This window comes from Synchiropus splendidus, chromosome 10, assembly GCF_027744825.2.
Source record: "Synchiropus splendidus isolate RoL2022-P1 chromosome 10, RoL_Sspl_1.0, whole genome shotgun sequence".
NCBI classification, from domain to species: Eukaryota; Metazoa; Chordata; class Actinopteri; order Syngnathiformes; family Callionymidae; genus Synchiropus; species Synchiropus splendidus.
In genome coordinates this window covers 22,303,740-22,331,610 of record NC_071343.1, presented here as the reverse complement: position 1 = coordinate 22,331,610, position 27,871 = coordinate 22,303,740, and the positions used below count along the sequence as shown (strand labels likewise).

The following is a 27,871-nucleotide window of genomic DNA, read 5'->3' as shown; positions in this document are numbered from 1 at the left end:
GATGTGTATTTTTTTACTGGAATTGATCTGCATTGTCTTTAACCCGTTTCTTGTGTTACAGGCTGTATACAAAGCTGACATGGAATGGATCAAGGGGACAGGGTGGGTGCCTATAGGCTCACTGGATGTAGAAAAGGCAAAGAAGGCAGCAGAGATATTGAGTGAAAAGAAGTACCGTCAACATCCGAGCAACTTCAAATTCACTGCCCAGACCACTGACATGCCATATGCTCTTGCTCAGGCCAATGCCCAGATCATGAATAAGGTATGTTTTTCTTCTCTTTTATCCAACAGTATGAAATGACTGACTTTTAATTATCTACTTTCAGAAAGCCTATGTTTCTGCTTGGGAGTCTGACAAGACCAACCTTCATGTCATGGCTGACACACCAGAGATCGTCCTCGCCAAACAGAACAAACTCAACACCAGTCTGGTAATTCATGTTTATATGACATTAAAACGGTTTTCCTGAGTGATGGCTGTGCTACTCAGAGCCAAGCAGACTGTGTTTTCATTTTTAATTCATGTTTTTTCAGAAATATTACCGTGAAGGCTACATGGACACCATCAACAAGGGCTACTACCTTCCCAAGGATGCAATCTCAGTTCTGTCAGCTAAGGCCGGAAGAGACATCATCAGTGACGTAAGTTTGATTCAGTTTCCTAACAATCAAACTGCGTTTATGAATACTCACTAATTGCTTTCACATTTCGTAGTACAAATACAAAGCTGGTTTCCGCAAGCAATGTGGCCATCATATTGGCGCTCTCAGTGTAAATGATGATCCGCTGATCATGCTGGCAGCAAATGCTGCTAGGATCTCTAGTGACAACATTTACAAGAAGGACTTCAACAAGACCAAGACCAAGTACAATCTGCCAGTGGACATGCTCACAATAGAACTGGCCAAGAAGTGCCAGCAGCAAGTCAATGACTTCAACTACAGAACTCATTTGCACCAGTGGACATGCCTGCCAGACTCTAACGATGTTGTTCAGGCCAGGAAGGTCTATGATCTACAGAGTGATGTGAGTATCTTTGGGACATTTCATGAATATCTTCAGCATCAGAAGCTCTGAAAATTAGGTGTAACTGCTTGAAACATGGCATTATTGACATGTGAAATCTGTGTTTAAGGCTGTCTACAAAGCTGACCTGGAGTGGCTGAAGGGATGTGGCTGGTCCCCCCAAGACTCTGTGGACGTTGTCAAAGCTAGAAACGCCCAGAATGTTCTTAATGAAAGGCTCTATCGTCAGCCGCCAAGCACTGTCAAGTTCACCAGTGTAGTTGATCTGCCAGCTATCGTCCTGTCCAAGCAAAATGCTGACAACCTCAGTGATGTATGTATCAAACAATATGTGGTTTGTGGGGAATAACAACCCATTTTTGCTATTGCTGTATATTATTGGTTATCACAAAACTAATCTGTTTTTTTCATACTAACAGAGAAAATATAGAGAGGCGTGGGATAAGGACAAGCTCACCATCCACCTTCCATCTGACATCCCTTCTGTGATACTTTCCAAGGCCAATGCAATCAACATCAGTGAGGTATGTTTAACGGGGTTCATTCTATAAAATGATTGCTCTCAAAATGATTTTTTTCACTTTATCTTTGGTCGTGTTTGCCATGTTTGTTTGCTCTCCACAGAAACTTTACACAAAGGACTGGGATGACCAAAAAGCCAAAGGGTACCAGATTAAAGAGGATGCCATCTCTGTGCTGAAAGCTAAAGCCTCCAGAGACATCATCAGTGATGTAGGATGAGCTCCATGATTATGAATTGTATGCCATCAATGAGTCAATAAATTAATCTTTGTTTTTGTAGTACAAGTACAAGACCGGATACCGTAGACAGGTTGGCCACCACATTGGTGCTCGCTGTGTTGAAGACGACCCTCTGATCATGCTGGCTCTGAACTCAGCCAAGATTGCCAGCGATGCCCTGTACAAGAAGGACTTCAACAAGTCCAAGACTAAGTTCAATCTTCCAGTTGACATGCTCAATCTTGAGCTGGCCAAGAAATGCCAGATCCAGGTCAATGACTTTAACTACAGAACCCATCTGCACAATTGGACCTGCTTGCCAGACTCCAACGACGTGGTCCAGGCCAGGAAAGCTTACGACCTTCAGAGCGATGTAAGTGGCCTGATTTAACATGATTTAAGTCAAGTTTTCAAGTTTAATTTGGCGCTACATTAAGAACATGACACACTGTCTCCTCAGGCCGTATACAAAGCTGATATGGAATGGATCCGTGGGTGTGGATGGATGCCACATGAGTCTGTGGAAGTGCTGAAGGTCAAAAACGCACAGAAAATCCTTGCTGATGTAAGTCCAGCTTCTGGATGGTTTCATTTTTCATGTTGAAAGTGTTAAACTTGGATCTTTCTCCTTGACAGAGAGGCTATCGTGTCAAGTTGGATGAACAAAAATTCATTGTTCCAACTGACAGGGTTGACTTGGTCTGTGCCAAGAATGCTGCTGCTGCCCTTGATGAGGTAACTGACTGCTGATATCTTTTTCTTATGTCTCCTAAGGCATAACAATGAAACAATCTTAAATGACTGCACATTTTAATTTTTATCCTAAAATTCTTCCTAGGCCAAATATCGCGAGGCCTGGCACCAGGAAAAAACAAAATACTCACTGGTGGAGACGCCAACAATTGTCACTGCCAGAGAGGTGGCGAAGAATGTCCATCCTGTGAGTAAAAGTGTGTGATATTTTTAGGAATGGGGAACATAATTAAACAAAACAAGTGTTGTTTTTGTTGCAGAAACTGTACACCAAAGAATGGGATAAAATTAAAGCTACAGGTTACTTCATGCCTGGAGATGCTGTGGGAATTAAGCAGTGCATTGTAACATCTAAAGTTCAGAGTAATGTAAGTGCATTCACCTCTCTTTAGAATGATATTGTGAACTACCCTTCAGATTAAGTCATCTCTGTCTTCTTTAATCTCAGCATAAATACCTCGAGTCATACCGCAAGCAAGTTGGCCATCATATTGGTGCTCGCAGTGTCCAGGACGACCCTCTCCTCATGCTGGCTTTGAACTCTGCCAAGATCGCCAGTGACGCCCTGTACAAGAAGGACTTCAACAAGTCCAAGACCAAGTTCAATCTTCCAGTTGACATGTTGCAGTTTGAATTGGCAAAGAAATGCCAGATGCAAGTCAATGATGACAACTACAGAACTCGTCTGCACCAGTGGACCTGTCTGCCTGACCAGAATGATGTCATTCAGGCTCGAAAAGCCTACGATCTCCAGAGTGACGTGAGTGGTGTCAGACAAGACAAATAAACGTGACTCCTTTAATGACTCTGCCTAAACCTCCTGTGATATCTGTTCTTGTCTTCAGTATGTTTACAAGGCTGATCTGGAATGGATCAGGGGCTGTGGATGGATGCCAAATGAGTCTGTGGATCATGTAAAGGTCAAGAAGGCACAGCAGATTCTCAACGATGTATGTATGTTCTTCTAAGGAAGAACACATGTTGGCTATTCTGTATCCAGCTCTTGATTTCACCTGTCGTGTTTGCAGAGACTTTACACCAAAAATGCCAAAGAATGCTTTGGAAAATTCACCCTGGTTGTTGACCGTCCTGAAATCCTATTGGCTAAGGTTAATGCTGCCAATCTCAGTGATGTGAGTAAAACTTTAGTTCAAGAAAACATAATCAGAATAATGGTACACCTAAAATTTAAATATTATTATACATATTTTTAACAGCTGAAATACAAGGAGACCTTCAATGCCGAAAAGGGCCATTACATTGGTTCAGAGGATACTCCTCAACTGGCCCACAGCAGGGAGGTGTCAAAGATCATTAGTGAGGTAATGTAGAGCCTTTTCTTCTATCATTCTTTTGTTTTATATTACAGTCTTTTATCAGTTCTATATGTAATAGCACGTTAATATGCTGTTTTACTACAGAAAACCTACAAATCAGCCTGGGACAAATCCAAAGCTACAGGATACCAACTGGACCACGAATACATCCCTCTTCTGTCTGGAAAGAAGGGCAGAGACATTGCTAGTGATGTGAGTACTCAATTTCAATTATAGTGGGGATAATATTTATAATATTGTGTAAAATATTTTATTCCGATCATTTTTTCTGTTCAGGTTAAGTACAAGGATGTGCATGAGAAGGCCAAGGGCCACTACATGGCTGGTACTTTGGTGGACTTCCCTGAAGTGATACGATGCGGCGACCAGGAGAAGAACAAGGGTCTGGTAAGGGAGGATCTTTTTTTAAAAATCTTATAAATCTTGTCATGCAAAAATATATTGAATAAAAATCTTATTCTAAAATGACAGATATCTTATCAACATTAATCCACAATGAAATGAACAATATCTCTGTCCAAATTTACAAAGATGATCAACAGATATTGTATCACTGACACCATATGTTGTGAATGTTTTACAGAGGCTGTACCAAAAGGACTATCACCAATCTAAGACCAAGACGCACCTGCCGCCTGACATCATTGCTAACCAGGTTGCAAAGCGATGCCAGGACATGCTGAGCGACGTCCTCTACCGCACATACCTGCACCAGTGGACATGCCACCCCGACCAAGAGGATGCCATCCGAGCTCGCAAGACCAATGAGATTCTCAGTGATGTGAGTGAAGATTTGTTCTTGCTACTGATCCTTCGATGTGTGCTGCCTACATCATACATGAACAACTCACTTTTGTCAAGTCATTGTTTTAAATTGTTCCCAGGCTCACTTTAGATAGTTCCTCTCTCACTTAGATGAATAACATTGAAATAAATGTGCAGGTTGATTTGTAAATCTCATATTTTAATTTGCATGTCCAAGTGTTTTTTGTATCTTCTGTCTCTTCTGTTTTGCATCTTCTGAATTATTTCTGTCATTCTATATTCCCAAGTCAATTGATTTAACTTTTTTTATATATATAATAGGTCTTCTACAAGGAGGACCTAACATGGATGAAGGGTATTGGCTGTTATGTGTGGGACACTCCTGAGATCGTTCGTGCCAAGAAGTCCTATGAGTTGCAGAGTGATGTAAGTCATTAATTACTTTGAAACTATTTTCTGCTACTGCATGGGATTTAGAGTCAGATTCTGTGTTTTTTCTCCACGCCTTCAGCTGAAATACAGAGATGAAGCCAAGAAGGAATTCAATAACTATTCCATCGTGACGGACACTCCTGTATATGTGACGGCTGTACTGGGTCACACGTGGGCCAGTGAGGTAAGTGAACTGCATTTTAATGAAAATAAGTACATATTTTGCCTGATTTGTCCAAATTGTCTTATTTATTATACATTAATAATATCCACAGCTGAACTACAGGGAGGCTTATCACAAGGAGAAGCACTTGTACACCACCGTTTTGGATACATATGATTACGCCAGATGCCACAACTTCAAGGAGTTTTTCAGCAACGTGAGTTCCCCCCTTGTATTTCCAAGTAATCGTCTCTCACTTTGGATAGCACACTACTTTTTCCTCAATTAATGAACAATGCATTGTTTCTGTTTACAGAAAAAATACACTGCCACCTGGGATAAAATCAAAGCTAAAAGCTACCAAATTCCACATGACTCTCACGCTTTGCAACATGCTAAAAGCCAGAAGGTCATTCTCAGTGGGGTAAGTGATTAAAAAAAATTTAATGAATACATCCAACCACAAATTCAGTCCTTTTTATGTTCCCAATCAAACAAATGTGACTTGTTTTGTTGTAGGTGAAGTACAAGGAGGACTATGAAAAGTTCAAGTCCCTCTACAGCCTACCAAAGTCCCTCGAAGACGATCCTGCCACTGCCCGCTGTGTTAAAGCCGGAAAACTGGTCCTTGATGTAAGATTCAGTTCGCTGATTTTAATGGAGGAACTGTAATTCTTTTGTAACATCTAATTTGTGATCACTTAAATCATCTCTACAGCGTCTCTACAAAGAGAACTACGAGAAGACCAAGGCCAAGAACCACATCCCACCTGACATGCTGGAGATCCTGTCGGCCCGCAACACCCAGTCCACTGTTAGCGGAATTCATTACCGCAAATACCTGCATCAGTGGATGTGTCTTCCAGACATGCAGATGTACGTTCAAGCACGCAAGGTCAATGAGCAGCTCAGTGATGTGAGTATCCAACTCAATAATGATATTATGTGGCGGCCGTTTATTATTATTTTTTTTCTTGTAATCATTATTGTGTGATGGTGATGAATTTAACATAGGACAAAATATTGTTCAAGCCAAAAGTTGAGTGTCATGTCCATCCTCCTCAGATCTTCTACAAGGATGACCTGAACTGGCTAAAGGGAATCGGTTGCTATGCCTGGGACACACCGGAGATTCTGAGAGTCAAGCAAGCTGGTGAAATTCAAAGCGAGGTCCGCCCAACGAATCGAATGACTTTAATTACATGACTTGTATGTTTTATGGTCAGTTTGGGTCAAATATTGTTCTTTCATTTCAGCAAAAGTACAGAGCTAAGGGTATCGAGGCCTTCAAGGATTACTCGGTAGTGACCGATACCCCGGTGTATGAGACAGCTAAGCAGAATGCTGTTAACCTCAGTGATGTAAGTACCTCTTTTTCCCAAAGCTCTATTGGCCTCTGGAACTCCAACCACTTATCAGTTCATTTCCTTCTTGTCCTTTTGTTCAGCTGCACTACCGTTATGATTACAACACCAATGTAAAAGGAACCAACACATCACCGGCTGTCACCGTGGAAACAGAGAGAGCACGTCTGGCCAACCACATCCAGAGTGATGTAAGAAGTTTATTTGTAATACAGCAGCAGTCAGACTCTTATACTATCGTGTGTAATGTATAATGATTCTGGAACTTATTGCACATTATCATAAGCAAGTCATCAAATGTGAATCTCCATTTGTAATATTTTTGGTTTGGTTTAGTTTATAATATATACTGTCTTTGTGGTTCATCTACTCATAATAACCATAAAATATAAATGTCATCTCACTTTTTCTTAGAACTGGTACAAAGAAGCCAACAAGACCTTCATGCCGACTGGATATTCACTGCCTCATGACACTCCTCTGATCAAGCAAGTTAAGCACAACTCGCTTGTTGCCAGCAACGTGAGTCTCATCTGTTGTAAATAATCGTGAATATGTCCTGGTCAAATATTTTAAAGTTGAATTTGACTTAATTTCTTTGTCTGTGGTGACTAGGTGAAGTACAAGGAGGCTTATGAGATGATGAAGGCCAAGGCCTACACTCTTCATCCAGAGGGTGTCAACTTTGTCAATTCGAGAAAGGCTCACAAAATCAGTAACGATGTAAGGGACCATACTGGATATAAGTTCCCTCAAAGGTATGCAATCTCTCTACCACACAATCTTATGTGAACAATTCTTCCCAGCGCCTATATCGCGAGGCCTACCACAAGACAAAGGACAAGATCCACACAACATATGACACTCCTGATATCAGACAAGTCAAGATGAACCAAGATCACCTGAGCGATGTAAAACACATTTCATTTCATTGATGTTAATTTGTTTTGTCCTTGTTACTACTCACCTTGTCTATATCGCTCTCCATAGTTGTGGTATAAGGAGAAATACAACAGCACCAAGGGCCAGCTGATCTCCATGCCAATCACGCCTGAGCTTCTTCACTGCTACCATGTTAATGAAATCACCAGTGATGTAAGAACCTATCAACTTTGTATCCTATATGTAAAACAAGTGTTCTCTATAATCGTCCTGTGCTTTTAGCTGAAATACAAAGAGGATCTGATGTGGCTGAGAGGCCTTGGCTGCTTCCTGTACGACACACCAGAGATGGTCCATGTCCGTAACATCACCAAGTACAGGGTATGTTTTTTGTTCCTTTATTTGCGCAAGTCACTAACTGTGATTGCAGTCACTTATATACAGTTTCTGATCCTTTAAAGACAAGCTATCCAGTGGAAGCTAAGAAGAACCTTGCCAACTTCTCTGTGGTCCTCGACACACCAGAGTATAAGCGTGTGACAGAGCTGAAGAGCCACATGAGCAATGTGAGTCACTTTATTTGCAGTATTATGTTTCTACTTTGTATCATGAGTTTCCACCTCGCCTCTTTACTTTTGCTTCAACACAGCTCATATACAAAGCTCAAAGCAAAGAGGAGATGGCTCGTGTCACATCAACCCTGGATTCTGTGGACATCAAGAGAGCCAAATGGGCCCAACAACTGACCAACAAAGCAAGTGGTGCCCGAACTAGAAGCTTGAGGTGTAGTGAATGTTTAAATGTGACTTAGTTTTGTCCCACAGTACTTGTACACTGACCTTGCTGCTAAAGAGAGAGCCCACTTCACACAGGAGATGGAAACTCCGCACATAAGTCATGCCAGGAAAATGAAAGTCATTTCCAGTGAGGTTGGTACCTTTGTTGCTTTTGATTTATTGATACATGGATGCTAGAAAAAATATACGGGAAAGTATTGCTAATTTGAATATCTCCACAGAACAAGTATAAGGAGCAGTATGAAAAGATGAAGCACAGGTACACTGCCATTGCTGATACACCCCTGCTCATCCGCTCCAAGAAAGCCTATCTCCAATCAAGCGATGTGAGTATTCTTAAGAGTGCCAATGAAAATACGTTAGTAGTTTTCTCTGCTTTCTAATATCTAAATAAAGGTAAAATGCATTGTTATAATCACATTCCATCAGACTTACTCCTGGATTACTCTGGGTTTACATGCGCAAAAAAGAACTAATCTCAATCACATTCGAGTATTAATCAATAACCTCTTTTTCTCTTCTAGCTGCGCTACAAAGAGACCTTTGAGCTGTCTAAGGGCCACTACCATACAGTCAAGGATGCCCTGGACATCACATATCACCGCAGAGTTACGGACGATATCAGCGAGGTCTGTCCTGAAAATGAGGCTGCACAATATAACTGTTGTTGACTCATCTCATTTGTCTATTACAGGTCAAATACCGAGAGAAGTACATCAACTCTCTGGGCACATGGAAGTCCATCCCCGATCGCCCCGAGTTCTTCTTCAGCAGGATTGTCAGTGACAACGTCAGCTCTGTACGTGTGGATCGGGTTTTAAATTCTATGCAGAGGAGCAATCAAGCAGGGTAAAACATTTGATTACTCTCTTAGGTCAAGTACAAGGAAGACCTTGACTGGTTGAAGGGAATTGGCTGCTTCGTATGGGACACACCTGAGCTGGTGCTGGCCGAGAATAACAAGAGCCTGTACAGTGAGGTGAAGTGCAATTTTATTGACAGTCACTTTTTGTTGTTGTGGACTCACAGATGTTATCTGTGATCTGTGATCTTTATTGTTGAACTAATGTAATGTGTTATCTTCAAAACAGAGACTCTACAAATCTTCCTTTGAGAAGAACAGAGGAAACTTCAAGTATACTTGTGACACACCTTTCTTCCAGGCTGCCAAAAATGCTTCTACCCTCATCAACGATGTAAGATCTGGTTTTCTCCATCACAGTTTATTTATTATTATTTACGGAAGAATCAGCTAATTTACATATTCACATATTGAAATACTGTACGCTATTGATGATGAGCTAATCATGCGTTTTCCTGTGCATTCCTTGCGGGGCTTCCCTTTCAGTCAAACAATGAAATCTTTTGCTGCCTTTCTAACTTTCTCTTCTTCTTTTTTAAATATCACTGCCCTTTTTCCCCATTTGTTTTTATACATGCCACATCACTTATCTCAGACTACAAACATTTTTTCCTCAATATTTAACTGCCTTATGACGTTCTGAGCAGAGAGCCTACAGAGCTACCTATGAGAAGACCAAGGATAAGTTCACAATTACCACAGATGATCCTAGGTATCAACTGGCCAGGGCAAACAACATGATGAGCCAGGTAAACGTCTCGGCCATGTGGAGCGATCAGCCTGCATCCTTCGCTACTACCCGATCAGATCTTCCTGACCTCTGATCCTGGTGCATGAGGTCAATGACAACAGAGCATGGTTCAACTTTTTGTCGACTCAAATTAAGCAACTGATTTGAGTAAGGACTGTTCAAACTGAGGTGAAGAATCATATGGACACAGTGCTTCTTCACACTGGGCTTTCTGCCTTCGGTCCTCCTGTGACACTACTGTTTTTACAATCCTTCTCACCTTTTGCATGCCGTGTGTGTGTGTCTGTATAAATAGGTGTTGTATAAATCCAAAGCAAAGGGTCTGCTAAAGAGCGGTTGCAATGAGCTGCGCCGCCCTGAAATCCTCAGAGCCCTATTCCAGACCACTATTGGCAGTAAGGTAACTAGGTGTTGATAAAACTCTCCACCAACAATACCATCTCTTATATGTCAGTGTCACGCTTTGTTTTTGTCATTGTGAATTGCTGATGGAAACCATCATTCATCCCATCATACGTTTTGATGCTTTCCTTCACTCATCGTTCATTCACCTTCACTGACTCCCACCGCATTGCTTCAAATGAATTATTGTAAACTAAAAAATAATGTACCACAATCCCCATAATAGTCTCAGTTAGAACAAAGTAGACGATCGACAATTACTTCCTACATTTCCCATCAGTAGTTGCCACAGCAAGTTAGCGTCCTTCAACAAACCTTTAACCTCATTCAATGTCCAAAACTGTTACCGCATCATTGAACTAAACTCCAGCATATTCCTTTTTTCAATCATGGTTACATGGTCGGTTTTGACTTCATGAAACTAATACTGATACTAACAGTTTTCCATGCATATATTTTTACGTATGACCTGTTAAGTGCATCTGATATGATCCTTGCATGAGTGTGGTGACTTGCTTACTTTACTGTAAAAAATTAAGTTAGTGAAGTGTTTTGTCTTTAAACTGTCCATTAGGCAGAATTCATCTCATGATCTTGATATTATGTCTTGCTATTCTGTATTCTGCAAAAAAAAAACAAAAACAATACAATATATTTAAATAAATAAACTGTCCATTTGAGATACATTATCTCACATGTTAATAGTGGAAGGAGATGTGTATTTCATCTTTTTTGTCAAATTATTATTATTAGATTTTAGATTATTTATTATTAGATTAAATAGGTATCAAGAAATGTATTGTCAAATATTACACTGGTAACTTATTTATTTAGCCACTGAATTAGGGAAAAGAAGCACTTGTGAGTGATTCATGATCTTGGTGATATTAACTTTGTGTATGTTCTGCTTCAGTGGCGTTATCGGGAGCAGTATGAACGTGCAAAGGATAAGTTCACTTCGGTTCTGGAGACACCCGAGTATGAGACCCATAAGCGCAGCAAGAAGATCACAGATGTAAGTTTTGCCTGCACCTTTTTTATTTCTTGGGCCTGTTTATTGAATGCCCTCCAACTGTTTACAATTACTTTCAGATAATTTACAAGATGGAGTACAACAAGACCAAGGCAAAGGGTTACACTTTGCCCTATGACACCCCTCACCAGAACCACATGAAGAAGGTTAAGGAGATCACCAGCAATGTGAGTAGCCAGCTTACACTAAGCTTCCAAATTAAATGATATGAATCTGCTACTTCATTTTTGTTTCTTTTCCCACTTCCCAGCTAAAGTACAAAGAGGTGTATGAGAGGAGCAAGGCCCAGATCAACATGGACCCTGAGGCACATGACATCCGTGCCGCTAAGGAAGCTTATAAGAACATCAGCAATGTAATTACCGAATGATGACTGTTCATTTTAAGAAAGGACAATGTGTCATTGCTCATCCTGGATTTTTCTTTAGCTCGACTACAAGAAGAAGTATGAAGCTACCAAGAACAAGTGGATTTGGACTGCAGACAGACCGGACTTTGTCAATGCTGCCAAAAATTCCCTGCAACAGAGTGATGTAAGCTGGAGCTCCCACTTTAAAGATTCTCCTCAATTTTCACCTGGTCACACAATCTTAACTCTCCTCTTTGTTATTACCCAATGATGCCTTCTCTCTACCAAATATAAACGTGACATGTGATGGTGTGATTTGTTTCCTCCATATTTACGCTGATGTTACTCATATGATGTCATATGTTGTGATTTAACTTGCAGGTTGAGTACAAGTATGACAAGGAGATGATGAAGGGCTGTGTGATCCCAGTGGTGGACGACAAGTACACTGTTCTGGCCATGAGAAATGCCGAAATGGCCAGTGATGTAAGTTGTCCTTAAATATGTGACAAAATGGTTAACATCCTAAGATGATGTTTTGAAAATATCCTTCATTGGTCTCATGCATTTTGCCCTCCAGGTGAAGTACAAAGCAAAGTATGAGAAGGAAAAAGGCCACTACATGCCTGTCCTGGACACTCCCCAAATCCTCCACTCCAAGGCTGTGCGCACACTGGTATCTGAGGTGAGACTGCAAGTGCTGTTTTTAAAATTATTAATATTACTGCCTGAACCCAATGGCTATGTTCACTGGATGACCCAAAACAATTCTCTCCTGATCATCTCATGATGTTGCACCTCAGAGCAAATACAAGGAGGCCAGTAAGAAGGACATGCAGAGTGGCTCGTTCACCACATTGTCTGAAACCCGTGACACTGCACACAGCAAGTCGGTCAACAAGCTCGTCAGCGGGGTACACCTGAGACATCAAACATGTGCTCCATTGTCTATTAAATGTTTCTTACATTGTGTAATATGCTCAACAGATTGTGTACAAGGAGAAGTTCGAGAAGGAGAAGGGCAAGTCTTCGTACAATCTCATGACTGTGCCACCAGATGTTCAGCATGCCATGAATGTGGCCAAGAGTCAGAGTAATGTGAGTCAGCAGATCATTTTGTTTCCACGCAGCAGTGACAAAGCACAATAAACCAAGTAAACCGTAACCACCAATACTGAAAGAAATGATAATTTATCATCTTTTCTGATTAAAGGGATGCATGTGTTTTTTCATTTTAGTGTTTATTTTTGAATAATTATTTCAACGTTTCTAGGCTGCTGGTCCCCAAAACACTTTTACGTTTTTTGACACACGGACAAGCCTCCTTTGATGAATAATGAAAGTCTGTTTTATGAGACCACATTGTTTATGTATATAATGTGCTCACTTTCTCTGCATTTCACAGGTGAACTACAAGAAGGATGCCAAGGCCAACCTGCACTACACCACTGTGGCCGATCGCCCCGACATCAGGAAGGCTACCCAGGCTGCCAAACTCATCAGCGGGGTAAAAATTTGATGTTGCATTCTCTCATTCATTTTGTTATTTTCATAACTAACTTTTTTGGAAAGTGTGATTTTTTTTTTTTATACCTCTATGTGTACACATTTAAGTCGCAATTAAAAGCGGCTTTGGCGTACTTAAAAAAAAACTAGTACGATTTTCTTTGTAGCAGTCAAAGAAAAGAGGAAAGATCAGTATGTAAATTTCACCAAACAATTTCTTGCCTTAGGTTCTCAAGGGGTTTTCTTTATATGAGTGGAACGGCATTAGCTAACTTGTTCTTTTCTCTCGTGCACCGCAGATCGGCTACCGTGATAAGGCCCGTGAGGAGGCCAGCCGCGGGGGCTCACTCACCCACCGTCCTGACATTGCTCTGGCCACTGAGGTGTCCAAACTGACCAGTCAGGTAAACTAAACTGGAGTTGAGGAAATACATTCCCCTGGATTCTGTTTTATGCCATCGAGGATTCTTTGGAGTTTCAAAAAAGGAGTCACTGATTCTTGGTCTTGGTTGATAGATTTGTGTTAGTAGTTGCTTACTAGAAGTTCATTAGGCCTAACTGCTAAAGCTAGCTGCTCCACTTTATGGCTTCATCTCTCATTGTATAATCCGCGTCCTTATACCTTAATGAAAGTAGTTTTTCATGCTTATTAACTGCCATAATCACAACCTTGTACATGTTTCATCTCCACCCTGTCGTTATCCGTCATACTTTTTCTTTCCTTTCTAATCCTTCTCACTGTTCTCTTCTCAAGTCCTCCATAATACTGTCTTTGTGTTCTCATCCCACCATCTCACTGCGCTTTATAGGTGGAGGCCATGCCCTCCCTCCATGGAGCTGCCTCCTTTGATACCCCCCAGATGCGCCACATTAAGAAAATGAGTGCCGTGACTAGTGATGTAAGGAGGTTAATGTACCCAGACTGAAGGGCTGAGTCTACATGTCTGTCTTTACTGTCTGTCACCTTCTGGTTTCACTGTTGCACCACAGACTACATTACACGCTTCCATATGCTGAGCATGCCTTAGTTGCATTAGCGTCTAATATCTTAATGGGTATCTCGGTATTTCACAGTGTGTATGGGTTTGTTTGTGAAAAAGTTTGAGACACCTGATTTCTTTTTGTAAGTGTGTACATCCAGTACATCCAGTACTCATTTTCTTTAGACAGTAGAGCAGTGTAAACTCTGTGAGTAATATATCTATATTGGGTAACGGTTGCTCGGGAATGAAGATGGTTCCTCTTATTGAGGAACGTCTTTGTGAAAATAAGATCATATATGTTTGTCTTTACTGTTGATGTTATGACACAATAGAAGAAGAAATAAAATGCAGCAGCATGCATTTAAAATAAGGACCACTAATAAGTGACATAAGTGACTAGTAAGTTGACAAATATAATACATATATGACCAAGACAACAAAATGTCACCACTAAATATGAAAATGAGAAATCACATTTATATTATTGGTGGTATTCATTTCTCTCATTCACTCACACACGTTTAAAGAATATTACTGAAAAAAATGAATGAGGAAAACTATCCTCAAGACTCCATATGAAGTTTGTCCTTGTTTGTTTCAACGTATCCCAGATGGAATGAGAAATGACAACATACTCAGTATTGTATAACAAGGGATGAAATTCAAAGTTCAAAGAGTATTTGTCTACTCATTTCTTTTTATACAAATGTAGGTATACATAGTTCATACAGTTTCTGACATCACTCCAAGGACATCTTGCTCCTCTGACACCAACCTGCATGTTGACCATCCTTTCAGGTGAAATACAAGGAGAAGTTTGACAAGGAGGTGAAAGGGAAGAAGCCGCAGTATGATCTGAAGGAGAGTAAGATTTATCAAACATTGAAGGACGCAAACACTCTGGCTAGTGAGGTGAGCTCTCACTGAACATATCTATAAATGTTTCCACTCTTGTATGGTAATTGCTTCACAGTTTTAGTTTGAATCCACATGTCCTTATATTTTCTATATATTTATCGCTGAAATCAGGTGATGTTACCTAATCCAAGGTGCCTCTGACCTTTGATGTATCATCAAGACCTATTATGAAAATGTTTCTCTGACAGAATGTAATGGAACATAGCCTACAATTGTAATAGTCAACTTGGAAAATGGACATTAGACTCAGAATGACTTTCAAGGTTCATATATGTGTGTGAACAGGTGAAGTACAAGGGTGACCTGAAGAAGATCCACAAGCCTGTGACTGACATGGCCGAGTCCCTCTCCATGCAGCACAGCCTGAGCACCAGCAAGCTGTCCAGCAACGTAAGACCTTATACGCATTTAACCCACTGGAAAGCTTCAGCTCTTGGTTAAAGTCTGTCCTCTTGGACATGCTGAAGTAAATCTGACCGCAGTTTCTGTGTCATCAAGCATAAAAACCATCATGACTGTAAGTCAATAGTCATGTCATCCTCACTCTTCATCCATACTTCATTGCATCTGCTAGTGACCTTTCCATGCCCTTGATGAGTTCCTACCCCCTCCTCCTCACTTCACCTATAACCTTTATTATGTCCATTTCATTTAATTCAACTTAAAAAATACAGTCCTCCTTATTAGCAAATTAAAGGCCATTTAACCTCCATTTCTTTGCATTCAATTTAGTGACATGTCATGTCACTGACATCACCCATATTAATACTACCAATTTGTCTAATGATGCCCAAGAAAAGACTTTCCTTGTTCAATGAACTGAGTTTTCTCGGCTGGAAATCCCCTCCTGTGTAGTACGTCTACAAGAAGAAATTTGAGGAGAGTAAGGGTCACTACCACATGATTGCTGACACACCAGAGCAGATCCATCACAAGGAGGCGACAGAACTCCAGAGTAACGTAAGTGAGGAGGACGAGGGGTCAATACTCACCACATCCTCGGCTTCTACATTTGGCCATTTCCCCACTTTTTGCCACAGTTTCCCCACAAAGCTCACTGCTGTCAGATGTCGGCCCGAAGTTTTGTGTGCTGTAAAAATATCCCAAGCAGAAATAGCAAAACCTCAGTACTTTACATATCATTAGTAAAGTCCTACAGACGTGAACATTCATGGTCTCAACAGGTTTATTTATTTCAATAAAAATGTTAACTTTTTATTTAAAATCAATACAAAACTGATGCTGTTACTGTTACTGTTGGCACAGCTTTACCAAAAAATCTAATCAGAATTCCCTTGTGTCCTTTCATTAAACAGAGTATAACAAAGTTTGTAACAAAGTATGGCCACTATCATTCATCATGTTTGTATCTCAGACGGCACATGCAAAGTGACAAATGGATTTTTCAAATATTTATGAACTTGTCTCTTCTTTGTAGCTGGAAAATATTTGAACCCCTCCTCTATCCCTAAGAGTTTGTGTTTTGGCTCAGGTGAAGTACAAGGAGAAATATGAGAAAGAGAAGGGCAAGGCCATGCTGGACTTTGAAACGCCCACTTATGTGACGGCCAAGGAAGCACAGCATATGCAGAGCCAGGTAAGCACATCTTGTCTCTTCAGTGTATGGCTTGCTACAAAACCTGTTCATAATGCATTTAAAGCAGGTTCAATGCTTCTTGTTTTATTTTGAAACCTGTTTGGGACAGCATTTCTTTTTACTTTCAGCTCACAGTTTCTATAAATGCGAATAACGGTTCTATGTTGTTATGATTGTACTTTCAAATTATTGTATAAAATTGTAAGATTGTAAAAAAATAAAAATCTAATACAATGAGAAAAGCATTGAACACAAATATGTTGACAAACAGATAGATTAATATAAGACCAATTGTGTCTAGGAAGACTGTTAAAAAAATCTTGTTTCAGTAATTTAACTTTTCAGTCGTAGTAGCTGCCAAATATTTACAATAAAAGTGCAATCTGTAATACACTGCTATTGTAAAAGAAATGAGGAGGAGGTTGATGATGATGATGCTGGTAATGCTCAGGTTTGTGTTCTGTTGTTGTCTTAGCTGCATGTTGTGATCTGAGTTCTGTCTGTTCATCCTTGTGGCAAATAGAAAGACTATAAGAAGGACTTTGAGGAGTCCATGAGGGGCAAGAACCTCTCGGGCTTGGAGGTCACCCCTGCCATGATACATGTCAGACACGCCACCAAAATAGCCAGTGAGGTAACTGAAAGACATTTGATACCTGACACGCCCCCGTCTCACTCATTCTCCGTAATCGTACTAAGATGGCATCAGTACCCATACCACCTTTTGTTCCCTGAAAACTCAATATTTGTTTTGTTTTTATTGCCTGGGTTTACGCCCATAATCATTAATCAGACCACAGTAAGTTCCCTGAGCTTATTTTGTAAATGACCTCTGTGTTCATACCTGCATCCTGTAACATCGACCATCCATCTCCGACAGTTTGACACAAAACATGTTCGCATGCTGTTTTTGTTCTCTGATGTAATGATGTTCTGCCAAAGTCACTGATGTCTCAACCCTGCTTGATCTGTAATGTCTGAGAGGCCCAGTGACTTTGAGCTCTACTGGATTGTCTGTCTGATGGTCTTGGCCTGGCCTGCCTTGTGTGTCTCTTCTTCTTGCATCCTGTAGAGAGAGTACAGGAAGGATCTAGAGGAAGGGGTGAAGGGTAAAGGGCTAACTGTGCTGGAGGAAACTCCGGAGCTCTTGAGAGCAAGGAATGCCACTCAAATCCTGAGTGAGGTATGATAAACAGAGGGGTGGTGGAGGTGGTCTCTTCACATCAGTCATCCGAGTCCTTACTCCATTCACTAAACCACTATGTGTCACTCTTCTTGCCCCTGCTGACTACATCACTAATGTTGAAATGCTCTCTCGACCATCTGCCAAAAGTGCAAAATATGTATGCTGACTCAGCAACTCTTCTTGTTTGTTTAACTTAATGGAATGATTTTTTCTCAGATTGCTCCACTGTATTATTGACTGCTTAATACTTCCACAGGAATTTCTCACTTTTTAAGCATGGCACTACTGTTAAAGAAGACCAAGAAGACAAGTTTGACCAACTGAAAATAAATACTCTTTAAATAAATAATATTGACAAGAAATTCTTTAGAGCTGTGGATGTGGAGTGAATAGGTGAAAAATACAGAACATACAGAATATTTCATGTTTATATATGTCTGGATTAAGTAATCCACAGACTTCAGGAGGATAGTTGCACCAGTGTAAAATAATTTCTCAATGGACTAATCATTGTGTTGCATTTATTGTACTGCATTTGAGTTTATTCCAAAAGCTTGCAACACTCCCTGTAATGCTGCATGTCTGAAGATGCATGATTTTGGTTTCATGTGTTGTCTGTTGTCTTGTTGTGGTTGAATTAGAACTGAAACATTTACACTGATTTGACGCCAGTTGGAATACATATATATTTTTCACCACAGTTTTGCTTTCCAGATTGACACAAGCTGCCGTCCACATGACCAAGTTGGTCTTCTCTAATAGATTCCCCTAAACCTCCTAACCGTCTCCACTCTCCCCTCCAGGCTTTTCCGTTTGCCCAGTTTCTTTTCATTTAACCATGTTAGCCATAGTATGTCGATAGATGAGTCCGTCCATTGAAGACAAAGATTGTCTCGTCTGACTTTTTATTGGTGTCTGTCACAGAGAGAGTACAAGAAGGCACTGGAGCAGGAGATTAAGGGCAAGGGAATGTTGGCTTTGGCTACAGACACCCCTGACTTCATGAGAGCGAGGAATGCTACTGATATCCTCAGCCAGGTTTGACTTTTGATTTCTTTGTGTATTTAGAGACCTTCTCTGTTGTTGGTTTCGCATCTCGAACTGATCAAGCTTTATTTTCTTCAGTCTAAATATAAGCAAACTGCTGAGATGGACCGAGCCAGCTACACCACTGTCATCGACACCCCAGACATCATCCATGCCCAGCAGATGAGGAACATTGTCAGCCAGGTGATTTATGGGCTCATGCTTTTCCAGGATTAAGAAGTCATGGTGACATGACTGACCAAAACAAGACTTTAGTTAGCAGTGAACTTCCTTGCGTACAATGTTTCACCCATAGATTTGATGAGACTATGTTTATTCTTCCCCGCAAAAAAGAAAGATACAAAGTTACAAGTGCAGAAATGTCAAACATGCCCAACAATCAACAGTGTGTCTAGTCAGAGCAAAGTTAAGGATGTTTCCAAAAATATTTGAGATGTCAAGTCATGCTTTAATTCCATGTGATCATGGTTTCCTTTTTAATTTGCTGATCAACAGAAAAAGTACAAGGAGGAGGCTGAGAAGACCATGTCTCACTATGTGCCAGTTCTGGACACCCCAGAGATGCAGAGAGTCCGTGAAAACCAGAAGAACTTCAGCACTGTAAGTGTAGCCATGAATCAACATGCATTTTGGGTCTTCAATATCATCACAGCCCATTTTCAAAACGTCTCTGTTTTCTGTGTTTGTGTTGCTAATGTTGCACATACATTCATGCATGTATGGAGCTGCTTTGTTGTTTCTGTGACTGTTTTGTTTGTTTTTTCTTCAGTATTTTAATGTAGCTCTAGTATAGTGACCTTGCCTTGTGTAAACTCTTGAAACTCTTGTTTTCTGCCTCCCATAGCTTCAGTACCAGAATGACCTTAAAAACATAAAGGGAAAAGTGTCGGCTGTAATCGACACACCAGAAATGCTTCGTGTTAAGGAAAATTCAAAGAATTTCAGCATGGTATCTACATCCCTTTATATTTTATTTAACATTTTAATATCACATCTCCTTTGGGGATATCATCATTTTAACAAATTGCCATCCTTTTATTGTGAAATCACTCCTAGAGGAAAAAATTACTTTCCTAACTTCATGGCCTCATGTAGTTTCAGGCAACTAATTTTTGTGGCCATCATGTTCCACTTTGGTTCCTCTTCATGTTGGTGTGTTTCTCACTTTCATGTGTGTCTGTTAGACAGTCGTGTTTGTTGTAGTTTTGTTGTCTTCTCAGAAGATCAGCCCATTTACATCTGGCTGCTGGTTTTACTCCTCATCTATGTTAAGATTCAGTACAAAGAAGAATTGGGGGGAGGAACAGCTCTGCCCGAAACCCCAGAGATGGAGCGAGTCAAACAAAACCAACGCAACATAAGCACGGTACTCCACTGAGTCACCCTGCCCCCCCATCAAATCTTTGAGTCCCTACCACCCTGAAACTTCCTCTGTAGCGACCATGTAACTCCTACTTTCCCAGTCTCTTATCTGCTGGTTTTGAGCTCACTCTGACTAACTTTTAATTCAACTCATCTTTTGGCACATTTTTTTTGTCATAATCATGTTATGGCTCATGGTCATCCTCCTTTTGTGCCATCTAGTTATTGAAAAGTGGTCATAATGAAGTGAAACAAATCCCCATGCTTTCCTTCCATCAATTATTTTCCCTGCACTGTATTCTCATAGTAGTTGAGTGGGTTGTCAACTAGGACCGGGAAGAGAAGGGAGATTTGTTTTTACTTTTCCCTTCAAACATTCTGTTCCGATTTATTTTCAAGGAGGTAATTATTTAGAGAACTGACCGTTTTACATTGATAAATTGCTAATAGATCACAGCCATTACAAAAACCATTGTAATGTTGTTGTGTACACCTAAGTGTGTCGCTGCTCAGTGCCTGTCTAAATCAGTGAAAAAGTGAATCTTGTTCCTGTTTCATGGCAAGATCCAGTACAGAGAGGAGCTGGGAGGAGGAACAGCTCTGCATCACACCCCAGAGGTGGAGAGAGTTAAACTAAACCAGCGCAGCATTCGCTCCTTACTCCACTGAGTGACTCTGCTTTCTCTCACCCTTCCTTATCCTTAGTAGTTTCTTAATTACCACGTTTTTTTTTTTTTTAAACCGATTTTATTTTCTTTTTCAAACAGGAATACACACATGTTGATTAGAAAAACCAACAATACATTACGAGACAAATAGCAAATAGAATTAAAATAACAATAAATACACATGTATACATATAAAATACCAGCATACAAGGAAATATTTTAAAGGCGCCAGTTTCCACATTGCAGACAATTAATCCGTATGCAGTTCACAAGTTTGTTTTAAATCAGTGGTTCTATGAATTATTGCGTGTACTGTAAGTCACAATGGTCCACCTTAACTGCAAATCATCTTTGCCGCAAGTCATGAATTTAATTTCTCTCGTTTACATCCGGATCTTGTAATATAAGAGACTTTATGCTCTGAAAGTATTAAAAATACTGGCAGGGTTTCAGTCCCTTTTGTGGAGGTGCACATCATCTGCCATTATCTGAATAACCACTTCACTAACTGACGAACGGCTAACTTGTTTGTTTGGAAATATTAAAAGACGTCAAGGTACCCTGCTACGTATATAATACAGTTCATTCACCCTGTTGCTGTGTCTATGTCTGTGTGTCCGTGTGTTTAAAAATGTATTGTGTGTTTGTTGCTGCGAGAGTTCGTATTGAAATCTTGTTCCGTGTTAAGATTCAGTACAGAGAGGAGCTGGGAGGAGGAACAGCTCTGCCCGAAACCCCGGAGATGGAGCGAGTTAAACATAACCAGCGCAACATTAGCTCGGTACTCCACTGAGTGACCCTGCTCCTGACCCTCATCTGCTCCCCCAAATATTAATTGTTCCCTTACCACCACTTTAACGGTTGACTTCAGTTTTTTCTCTCTCTCAGTAATTTACTAATTTGATATTTATGTGATAAGATGTCTTTCCTGCCCTGGTTTAAATATGTATTCTTGGAAACATAAAGTTATTTGATCTTGTCTTTTTGCGCATCAGGGAAAAGTCGGACGACTGCTAATAGAAAAATGCTAAGTAATGTAGCGGTCAGACGACTGGAGAAGAGAAGGCCAAACTGCTAGTTCATAGACGTGAGGAGACAACACGCCTGTGTTGGTCTGCTGGAGAGATGGTTTGCACCATCCACTGCACTTGTCTTTGTAGAGACAGACAACTGTCATTTAATATTATGCGTAGATGAACGTCACAGTCATCTAACATCACATGATAATCACATTGCTGTTGTCTCCTCACTTATAGCCTCAATGAAACATTATGAGGTGTTGCTATTTGATCACGTACCATTTACGTAGGTTTCTCAGGAGACCTTTCTCTGCTTTGTTGTGTATCTATGTGTGTTTACTTACGCACATATATGTGGTCCCGTGTGAAGATCCAGTACAAGGAGGAGCTGGGAGGAGGAACAGCTCTGCCTGACACCCCTGAGATGGAGAGAGTTAAACTAAACCAGCGCAACATTAGCTCGGTACTCCACTGAGTGACCCTGCTTTCATTTGCTCCCAAAAATCTTTATTGTTCCCTTACCACCATTTCAAACAGTGGACTTCAGTTTGGACTTCAGTTTCACAGCTTTTTTACCTTCTCAATAATTCTACTAATTCTGCAATAGTGTTTGGTGGCCTGGTTTAAGTGTGTGTGTTCTTCTGAAGAGATATGTTGCTTTCTATTGACGCATCACAGCCAAAAGTGAAGAGTTCTGATTTGAAAATGTTAAATAACCTAAGCCTGTGTTGGTCTGCTGAAGAGAGATGGTTTTCAGTATCCACTGCACTTTAAGAATGCAGACATCTGTGATCTTTTATTTTGAGGTCAAGAACTTAACATAGTTGTTCTAAGCACCCTTCCTCTGGATTGATGTGTTTCTATGTGTGTTTACTTACGCACATATATGTGGTCCCGTGTGAAGATCCAGTACAGGGAGGAGCTGGGAGGAGGAACAGCTCTGCCTGACACCCCTGAGATGGAGAGAGTTAAACTAAACCAGCGCAACATTAGCTCGGTACTCCACTGAGTGACCCCGCTTTCTCTCATCTGCTCCCTATATTCTTGACCGTTCCCTCACCACCATCGTAATCGGTCTTGATGTTGGTGTTTTAGCTCTTAATTCTAGTGTACAATAATTCTACTAATCCATCGTGTCCCTGAACATGCCAGATAGCTGTTAACGTGTCATCTGAAAAGGATTCTTCTTCATTCCTAGCACTTCTTCCTAAACTGTAAAGATCTATATTATTCTGTCGTCGTTGTCGTCTTGAACACACCTCCACTACTGCAGTGGTGAACATGACTTACATCCCTGCGATCATCGTCCAGTTTGGCCCAACTTTGCTTCAGACACTTGTTGTTGCTGTTTCTCAGCAAATGTGTTGAGTGTTTCTCAACATGCCATTGTTTAAGCCAGAAGGTGTTCTGAGAATGCAGACCTCCAAGCTGCTCGTCTCCCTCATCCAAAATGATTGTCCTACATTTTAGTTCCATTTAAATAGCGAGATATCTTTTTACTGTTTGATTTATGATTGATATTATGGATAATCCATTTATCAGTTCACATTCTCGATGTCATAGTAGTGTCTTGTTTTTGCTGAAGATTAACCCAGACGTCCTGACGTTTGTCAACACAGACCTTGTCTTGTCTGACTCTGTGTACGACTTGTGTGATGGGCAGATTCAGTACAAGGATTCTCTGAGTCAAGGCACAGCTATACCAGACCTGCCTGAGGTGAAGCGGGTCCGAGAAACCCAGAAGAATATCAGCTCGGTAGAACACCAGTGCTGCAGTGACCCTCTCCCTCCTCACTATCTTTCCTCTTACTGGCTCAGTGTTGAGTGCGGAGCCCCTCCCCACCCCGTCCTGCATCCTAACTTTCCTAAGTTCCATGTAGCTGCCCAGGCTCCCTCGACTCAGGCTGACATCGACTCTAAACTTCCTGCTCATCCTCCCAGAATAATACCCTCCTTTTCGCTGTTTCTACTGCTTGTCCTCTTCCCCCTGCTGCAAGAGTGTTTCCACCATGTGACATGTCTCTGCTGTCTCCTTCAAAGCTGCAATACAAAAAGGAGGTGGGACAAGGCACGTCCGTCCCAAAGACCCCGGAGATGGAGAGAGTTAGACGCAATCAGCAAAATATTAGCACGGTACTCGGCTGACCCTTTGAAGTTCTTTATCACGCCCTTTCACCCATAAACTAGTAGCTCTCCTCTTAGCTGTGTCTAGTTGCTAGCTGTTTGTACCAGGCCTATTCAAGCTGAGCCCAGGGGCCATATGGGACCCCGGACGAGGCTCCTGGCGGCACGTTGCCGTGAAAACATATTATCTCTTCTTTTAGTAATTCAGATTTATGACTCATTTTTAATGGACTGAATATTGGAGTCATAATTAGGTCCCATATTTGGGTGTCTTTCATGGTCCGCTTTAATGGTTGAATAGCCCTGGTCTTTAGTGTCCACTCTGCGGTAACACCAGTGACCACAACTCCCTGTTGCTGCTAACATGAGGTGCCTCTTCCTTCTTCCCTGGAACAAGTGTGTGTGTGTTTGTCTCTGTGTGTCCTTGTACTTATACTTGTAAATGACGCTGTCTTCTCTCTCTTCATCATCTCCTGCTCCAAACTTGGCCCTGGAAAGATAAAATACAAGGACAGTATGGATCGAGGCACAACCATAGCCGACCTTCCAGAAGTGAAGCGGGTCAAACAAACCCAGAAGCACATCAGCTCGGTAGTTGACTTTCGTGTGCTCCTAACAGTGGACAGTAGCGTTAGTGACCATCCACCACCTCCGGGCTTTAGCCCTGCCATCATCACCTCTCCTCTGCTAATCCAGCCGTCTCCATCCAGCCGTCCCTCCTCTCCATTTTTAATCTTCCTCCACCAGCCATCACCTGTGCAGTCTTTTCTAACCCGTTGCAAGGCTTATTCTTGGTTGGTCGCTTCTTCACAGCCTGCCGATGTGTGCGAAGAGTGCGTTTATCACAGGATGAGCACAGATGAGTGTGTTGTTGGAAGTGTTGCACATACACAGTCACTCTCAGTCAAAAGCACATTGGTAACCAGCAGATGATGAAAACCCAGTTAGTCTAGTTCAGCTCATGAGCTGTCTCTCAGGAGGTCCGTTGACTGTGTGACTCGTGGAGTAGTAAGAGGTGACATGACTCCTGCTGCCTGTACAAGACCCTCTCTGTCACAATGATAACATTGCACTGTAGAGACGGATAGCCATCGAAAGTGTGCACTGACCTGCAGTCATTTGAAGGAAAACATTCTTGTTTTTCGATGCTCTAGATCAGATTTCTTATCAACAGTGGTGCTGCAGTATGGACAGATAACTGTGTCCAAGTCACTCCGCCCGTCACTAACTTGAGCGAGGATTTTGGCCTCGGCTGTGCAGGTGTGTCTGTGTGATCCGTGTGTGGTGTCTGACCGGCTCCTCGGGCCGTCTGCTTCTGCCCTCCAGGTCATGTATAAGGACAGTTCCGCCAAGGGAACGCCTGTGGTGTTCACTCCTGAGATGGAGCGGGTCAAACGGAACCAAGAAAACATTAGCTCGGTATTCTGGAATCACCCCCTGAGACTTAACCCTTCCCTGTTAATGGCATTAATTCTCAGTGCACCGACTTCACACTAACCTCTTCCAGCTCCCCCACCTCCCACTGCAGTCTGGGATGTGTCTCTTCTGATTCCCATTAAACCCGCCCTCCTAATTGACCTGGTCTAGTCTCCCATTAATTCCCCAAGTCCTTCTCGCAGTAGATTGTCTTCACACCACCTCCTGGCTGTGCTGTGGACGCTAATGCTAATCCAAGTCTGCCGCTGGTCTGCTCTGCTCCTCATTCTGGGCCTCTCTGTTCTGCAGGTGCTGTACTCGGACAGTTTCAGGAAGCAGGTCCAGGGCAAGGCTGCTTTTGTTCTGGACACACCTGAGATGAGACGAGTCAGGGAGACTCAGCGCATCATCTCTGGAGTGAGTCTACTGTTTTTATCTTAGAGAGACCTTCTGTGTCCGCCCATGTATTCTCTCCTGGTCAGGCTAGCAGGCTTTTATTTTGAAGGGGCCTGATGAAACTTTGCATGATGTCTCGCAGGTCAGGTACCATGAGGACTTTGAGAAGAGCAAGGGCAGCTTCACCCCCACCACCACTGACCCAGTGACTGACCGTGTGAAGAAGAACACCCAGGACTTCAGTGACATCAGCTACCGCGGCATCCAGAGACGTGTGGTGGAGATGGAGCGGAGACGTGCCATGGAGCATGACCAGGAGACCATCACCGGTACGGAGTTAAACTCTTGCAGCTTCCTACAGTCAGATGATCCTCAATTAAGCAGACGTGGTCTCCTCAGATCTACGTGTGTGGCGCACAAACCCTGGCTCTGTGTTCGACTATGACCCTGCTGAAGACAACATCCAGTCCAGGAGCCTGCACATGATGTCCGGTGAGGAGAGACCAAACCAACCTCTACATCCTCACACACACGTAGGAACAAGCAGTTACAACCACTCAGGTGAAACAGTGCAGAGAAGACACGTTTGAAAGACACAGTTCATCCATAATAACATTGTTTAACGAATCACTTTCATTTGAAATGAGTTGGTCAGCGGGACCTAGCAGAACCACAAGTGTACAAACATTTAGCTGGACTCTGCCCTCGACTGAGTGAACTACGAAAAACTACGTTTGGTTGTTAGTGTGTACTAGGATGCATTCACAGTGCTGTTCTTCGTGTCTGCCATTTTTGATTTTTTTATCATTGGTCTTCTTCAGTCCAAGCTCAGCGCCGCAGCAAGGAGCACTCCCGCTCCACCAGCGCCCTCAGTGGCCTGGCTGATGAGAAGTCTGAGGTGTCCCAGGACGCTGACCACCACATGTCCCTCTACAGCAACGGATTCATGACCACTTCCATGGGTAAATACTCCAAACTCTCAGTGTGAGCAGTTAAGCTGGTGCAGCAGTGTTGTCATGGTGACCTCCTCCTGCAGGCTACCAACATGCCAAGACTGTGGAGCTGCAGCAGAGGTCTTCTTCTGTGGCTACCCAGCAGACCACCGTCTCCTCCATCCCCTCACACCCCTCCACCACTGGGGTAAACACTCAGTCCTTTCATCCATCTCCAAAGTTGAATGACAACTGACCCCCCTCTTGTCCTGCAGAAAACGGTGCGTGCCATGTACGACTACTCTGCTGCCGACAACGACGAGGTCTCCTTCAAGGATGGAGACGTGATCGTCAACGTTCAGTCCATTGACGAGGGCTGGATGTACGGAACCGTGCAGCGCACCGGCAAGACCGGCATGCTGCCTGCCAACTACGTGGAAGCCGTTTAAAGAGACGCCACCCGCCCGGCATCCCCCCCCCAGGAGGTGGGCGAGACCCATCCGCAGGTCCTCCAGCGACCCCTAATGTGGCTTAGTGCAATGTGTAGTTTAGTGTGTCTGTGTACTGAATGTTTAGTTTAGAAATGCTGCTGTTGTTGCCTGTGGATGACTGAACACCGAAGACACTTAAGCAAGACCCGTCGCTGTTTCAGCTCTAGAACATCCCGGCCTTCAACTTTGTAAATCTCAAAAACATTTCATATGTGAAAGCATGAAGAATGGAATTGAACCAGGTCAGGAATGGTGGAGAGCAATACGAGTTGTCTGTGTGAATAATCCAACAGGAAGATGTCCGCCTTCTTCTTCTCCATGATCAGACCACTCTTGATGAGAGTTCACGAAGACAAGCCCCTGAGTCCCCCCTCAGTGAAGTGTGTTTTTTCCCTGCAGATGATCGTGCTGTAGATGCCGTCTGCATTTACTCAGTAACTCACTAATAAAGCACACCCCAGTCCTCTGTGCCTCCTCTTCCTTCTCTCTGACAAATCTCCATATTGTTGGATGCTTGATTACATATGAGTCACTGTTGGAAAACACACCTCCATGGCATCTAGCG

The 27,871-nt window shown here is 42.1% G+C and overlaps 1 protein-coding gene across 45 annotated transcripts in view; it reads left to right on the top strand.

Annotated features, from left to right (window-relative positions):
• The window catches only part of neb (nebulin), a 52,744-nt gene extending 24,981 nt beyond the window's left edge, over window positions 1-27,763 (top strand). For 6 of the 45 annotated variants that reach the window (XM_053878167.1, XM_053878164.1, XM_053878160.1 and 3 more), the window contains 77 exons: window positions 62-265; window positions 330-434; window positions 538-645; window positions 719-1,030; window positions 1,140-1,343; window positions 1,450-1,554; window positions 1,655-1,762; window positions 1,833-2,144; window positions 2,232-2,336; window positions 2,408-2,506; window positions 2,610-2,711; window positions 2,785-2,892; window positions 2,973-3,284; window positions 3,370-3,474; window positions 3,553-3,657; window positions 3,742-3,846; window positions 3,946-4,053; window positions 4,138-4,248; window positions 4,445-4,642; window positions 4,948-5,052; window positions 5,138-5,242; window positions 5,334-5,438; window positions 5,538-5,645; window positions 5,741-5,854; window positions 5,940-6,137; window positions 6,287-6,391; window positions 6,478-6,582; window positions 6,669-6,776; window positions 7,000-7,107; window positions 7,201-7,308; window positions 7,392-7,496; window positions 7,576-7,680; window positions 7,750-7,848; window positions 7,929-8,033; window positions 8,117-8,221; window positions 8,292-8,396; window positions 8,486-8,590; window positions 8,789-8,893; window positions 8,959-9,063; window positions 9,139-9,243; window positions 9,356-9,460; window positions 10,173-10,277; window positions 11,193-11,294; window positions 11,372-11,479; window positions 11,563-11,667; window positions 11,741-11,845; window positions 12,043-12,147; window positions 12,242-12,346; window positions 12,465-12,575; window positions 12,649-12,759; window positions 13,067-13,168; window positions 13,467-13,571; window positions 13,977-14,066; window positions 14,949-15,062; window positions 15,354-15,458; window positions 15,924-16,028; window positions 16,561-16,665; window positions 17,189-17,299; window positions 17,738-17,848; window positions 18,776-18,889; window positions 18,977-19,081; window positions 19,394-19,498; window positions 19,743-19,847; window positions 20,172-20,264; window positions 21,617-21,709; window positions 22,318-22,410; window positions 22,852-22,944; window positions 23,611-23,703; window positions 23,988-24,080; window positions 24,570-24,662; window positions 25,398-25,535; window positions 25,797-25,904; window positions 26,026-26,212; window positions 26,283-26,375; window positions 26,705-26,845; window positions 26,920-27,023; window positions 27,091-27,763. In XM_053878167.1, coding sequence (XP_053734142.1) covers window positions 62-265; window positions 330-434; window positions 538-645; window positions 719-1,030; window positions 1,140-1,343; window positions 1,450-1,554; window positions 1,655-1,762; window positions 1,833-2,144; window positions 2,232-2,336; window positions 2,408-2,506; window positions 2,610-2,711; window positions 2,785-2,892; window positions 2,973-3,284; window positions 3,370-3,474; window positions 3,553-3,657; window positions 3,742-3,846; window positions 3,946-4,053; window positions 4,138-4,248; window positions 4,445-4,642; window positions 4,948-5,052; window positions 5,138-5,242; window positions 5,334-5,438; window positions 5,538-5,645; window positions 5,741-5,854; window positions 5,940-6,137; window positions 6,287-6,391; window positions 6,478-6,582; window positions 6,669-6,776; window positions 7,000-7,107; window positions 7,201-7,308; window positions 7,392-7,496; window positions 7,576-7,680; window positions 7,750-7,848; window positions 7,929-8,033; window positions 8,117-8,221; window positions 8,292-8,396; window positions 8,486-8,590; window positions 8,789-8,893; window positions 8,959-9,063; window positions 9,139-9,243; window positions 9,356-9,460; window positions 10,173-10,277; window positions 11,193-11,294; window positions 11,372-11,479; window positions 11,563-11,667; window positions 11,741-11,845; window positions 12,043-12,147; window positions 12,242-12,346; window positions 12,465-12,575; window positions 12,649-12,759; window positions 13,067-13,168; window positions 13,467-13,571; window positions 13,977-14,066; window positions 14,949-15,062; window positions 15,354-15,458; window positions 15,924-16,028; window positions 16,561-16,665; window positions 17,189-17,299; window positions 17,738-17,848; window positions 18,776-18,889; window positions 18,977-19,081; window positions 19,394-19,498; window positions 19,743-19,847; window positions 20,172-20,264; window positions 21,617-21,709; window positions 22,318-22,410; window positions 22,852-22,944; window positions 23,611-23,703; window positions 23,988-24,080; window positions 24,570-24,662; window positions 25,398-25,535; window positions 25,797-25,904; window positions 26,026-26,212; window positions 26,283-26,375; window positions 26,705-26,845; window positions 26,920-27,023; window positions 27,091-27,264 — 9,264 coding nt within the window. In that variant the 3' untranslated portion in view covers window positions 27,265-27,763. Of the gene's footprint in view, window positions 1-61; window positions 266-329; window positions 435-537; window positions 646-718; window positions 1,031-1,139; window positions 1,344-1,449; window positions 1,555-1,654; window positions 1,763-1,832; window positions 2,145-2,231; window positions 2,337-2,407; window positions 2,507-2,609; window positions 2,712-2,784; window positions 2,893-2,972; window positions 3,285-3,369; window positions 3,475-3,552; window positions 3,658-3,741; window positions 3,847-3,945; window positions 4,054-4,137; window positions 4,249-4,444; window positions 4,643-4,947; window positions 5,053-5,137; window positions 5,243-5,333; window positions 5,439-5,537; window positions 5,646-5,740; window positions 5,855-5,939; window positions 6,138-6,286; window positions 6,392-6,477; window positions 6,583-6,668; window positions 6,777-6,999; window positions 7,108-7,200; window positions 7,309-7,391; window positions 7,497-7,575; window positions 7,681-7,749; window positions 7,849-7,928; window positions 8,034-8,116; window positions 8,222-8,291; window positions 8,397-8,485; window positions 8,591-8,788; window positions 8,894-8,958; window positions 9,064-9,138; window positions 9,244-9,355; window positions 9,461-9,773; window positions 10,278-11,192; window positions 11,295-11,371; window positions 11,480-11,562; window positions 11,668-11,740; window positions 11,846-12,042; window positions 12,148-12,241; window positions 12,347-12,464; window positions 12,576-12,648; window positions 12,760-13,066; window positions 13,169-13,466; window positions 13,572-13,976; window positions 14,067-14,948; window positions 15,063-15,353; window positions 15,459-15,923; window positions 16,029-16,560; window positions 16,666-17,188; window positions 17,300-17,737; window positions 17,849-18,775; window positions 18,890-18,976; window positions 19,082-19,393; window positions 19,499-19,742; window positions 19,848-20,082; window positions 20,265-21,616; window positions 21,710-22,317; window positions 22,411-22,851; window positions 22,945-23,610; window positions 23,704-23,987; window positions 24,081-24,569; window positions 24,663-25,397; window positions 25,536-25,796; window positions 25,905-26,025; window positions 26,213-26,282; window positions 26,376-26,704; window positions 26,846-26,919; window positions 27,024-27,090 lie in introns of those variants that run through there. The other 39 variants (XM_053878165.1, XM_053878203.1, XM_053878163.1 and 36 more) reach the window with 38 other exon arrangements.
• Window positions 27,764-27,871: the final 108 nt, after the last annotated feature.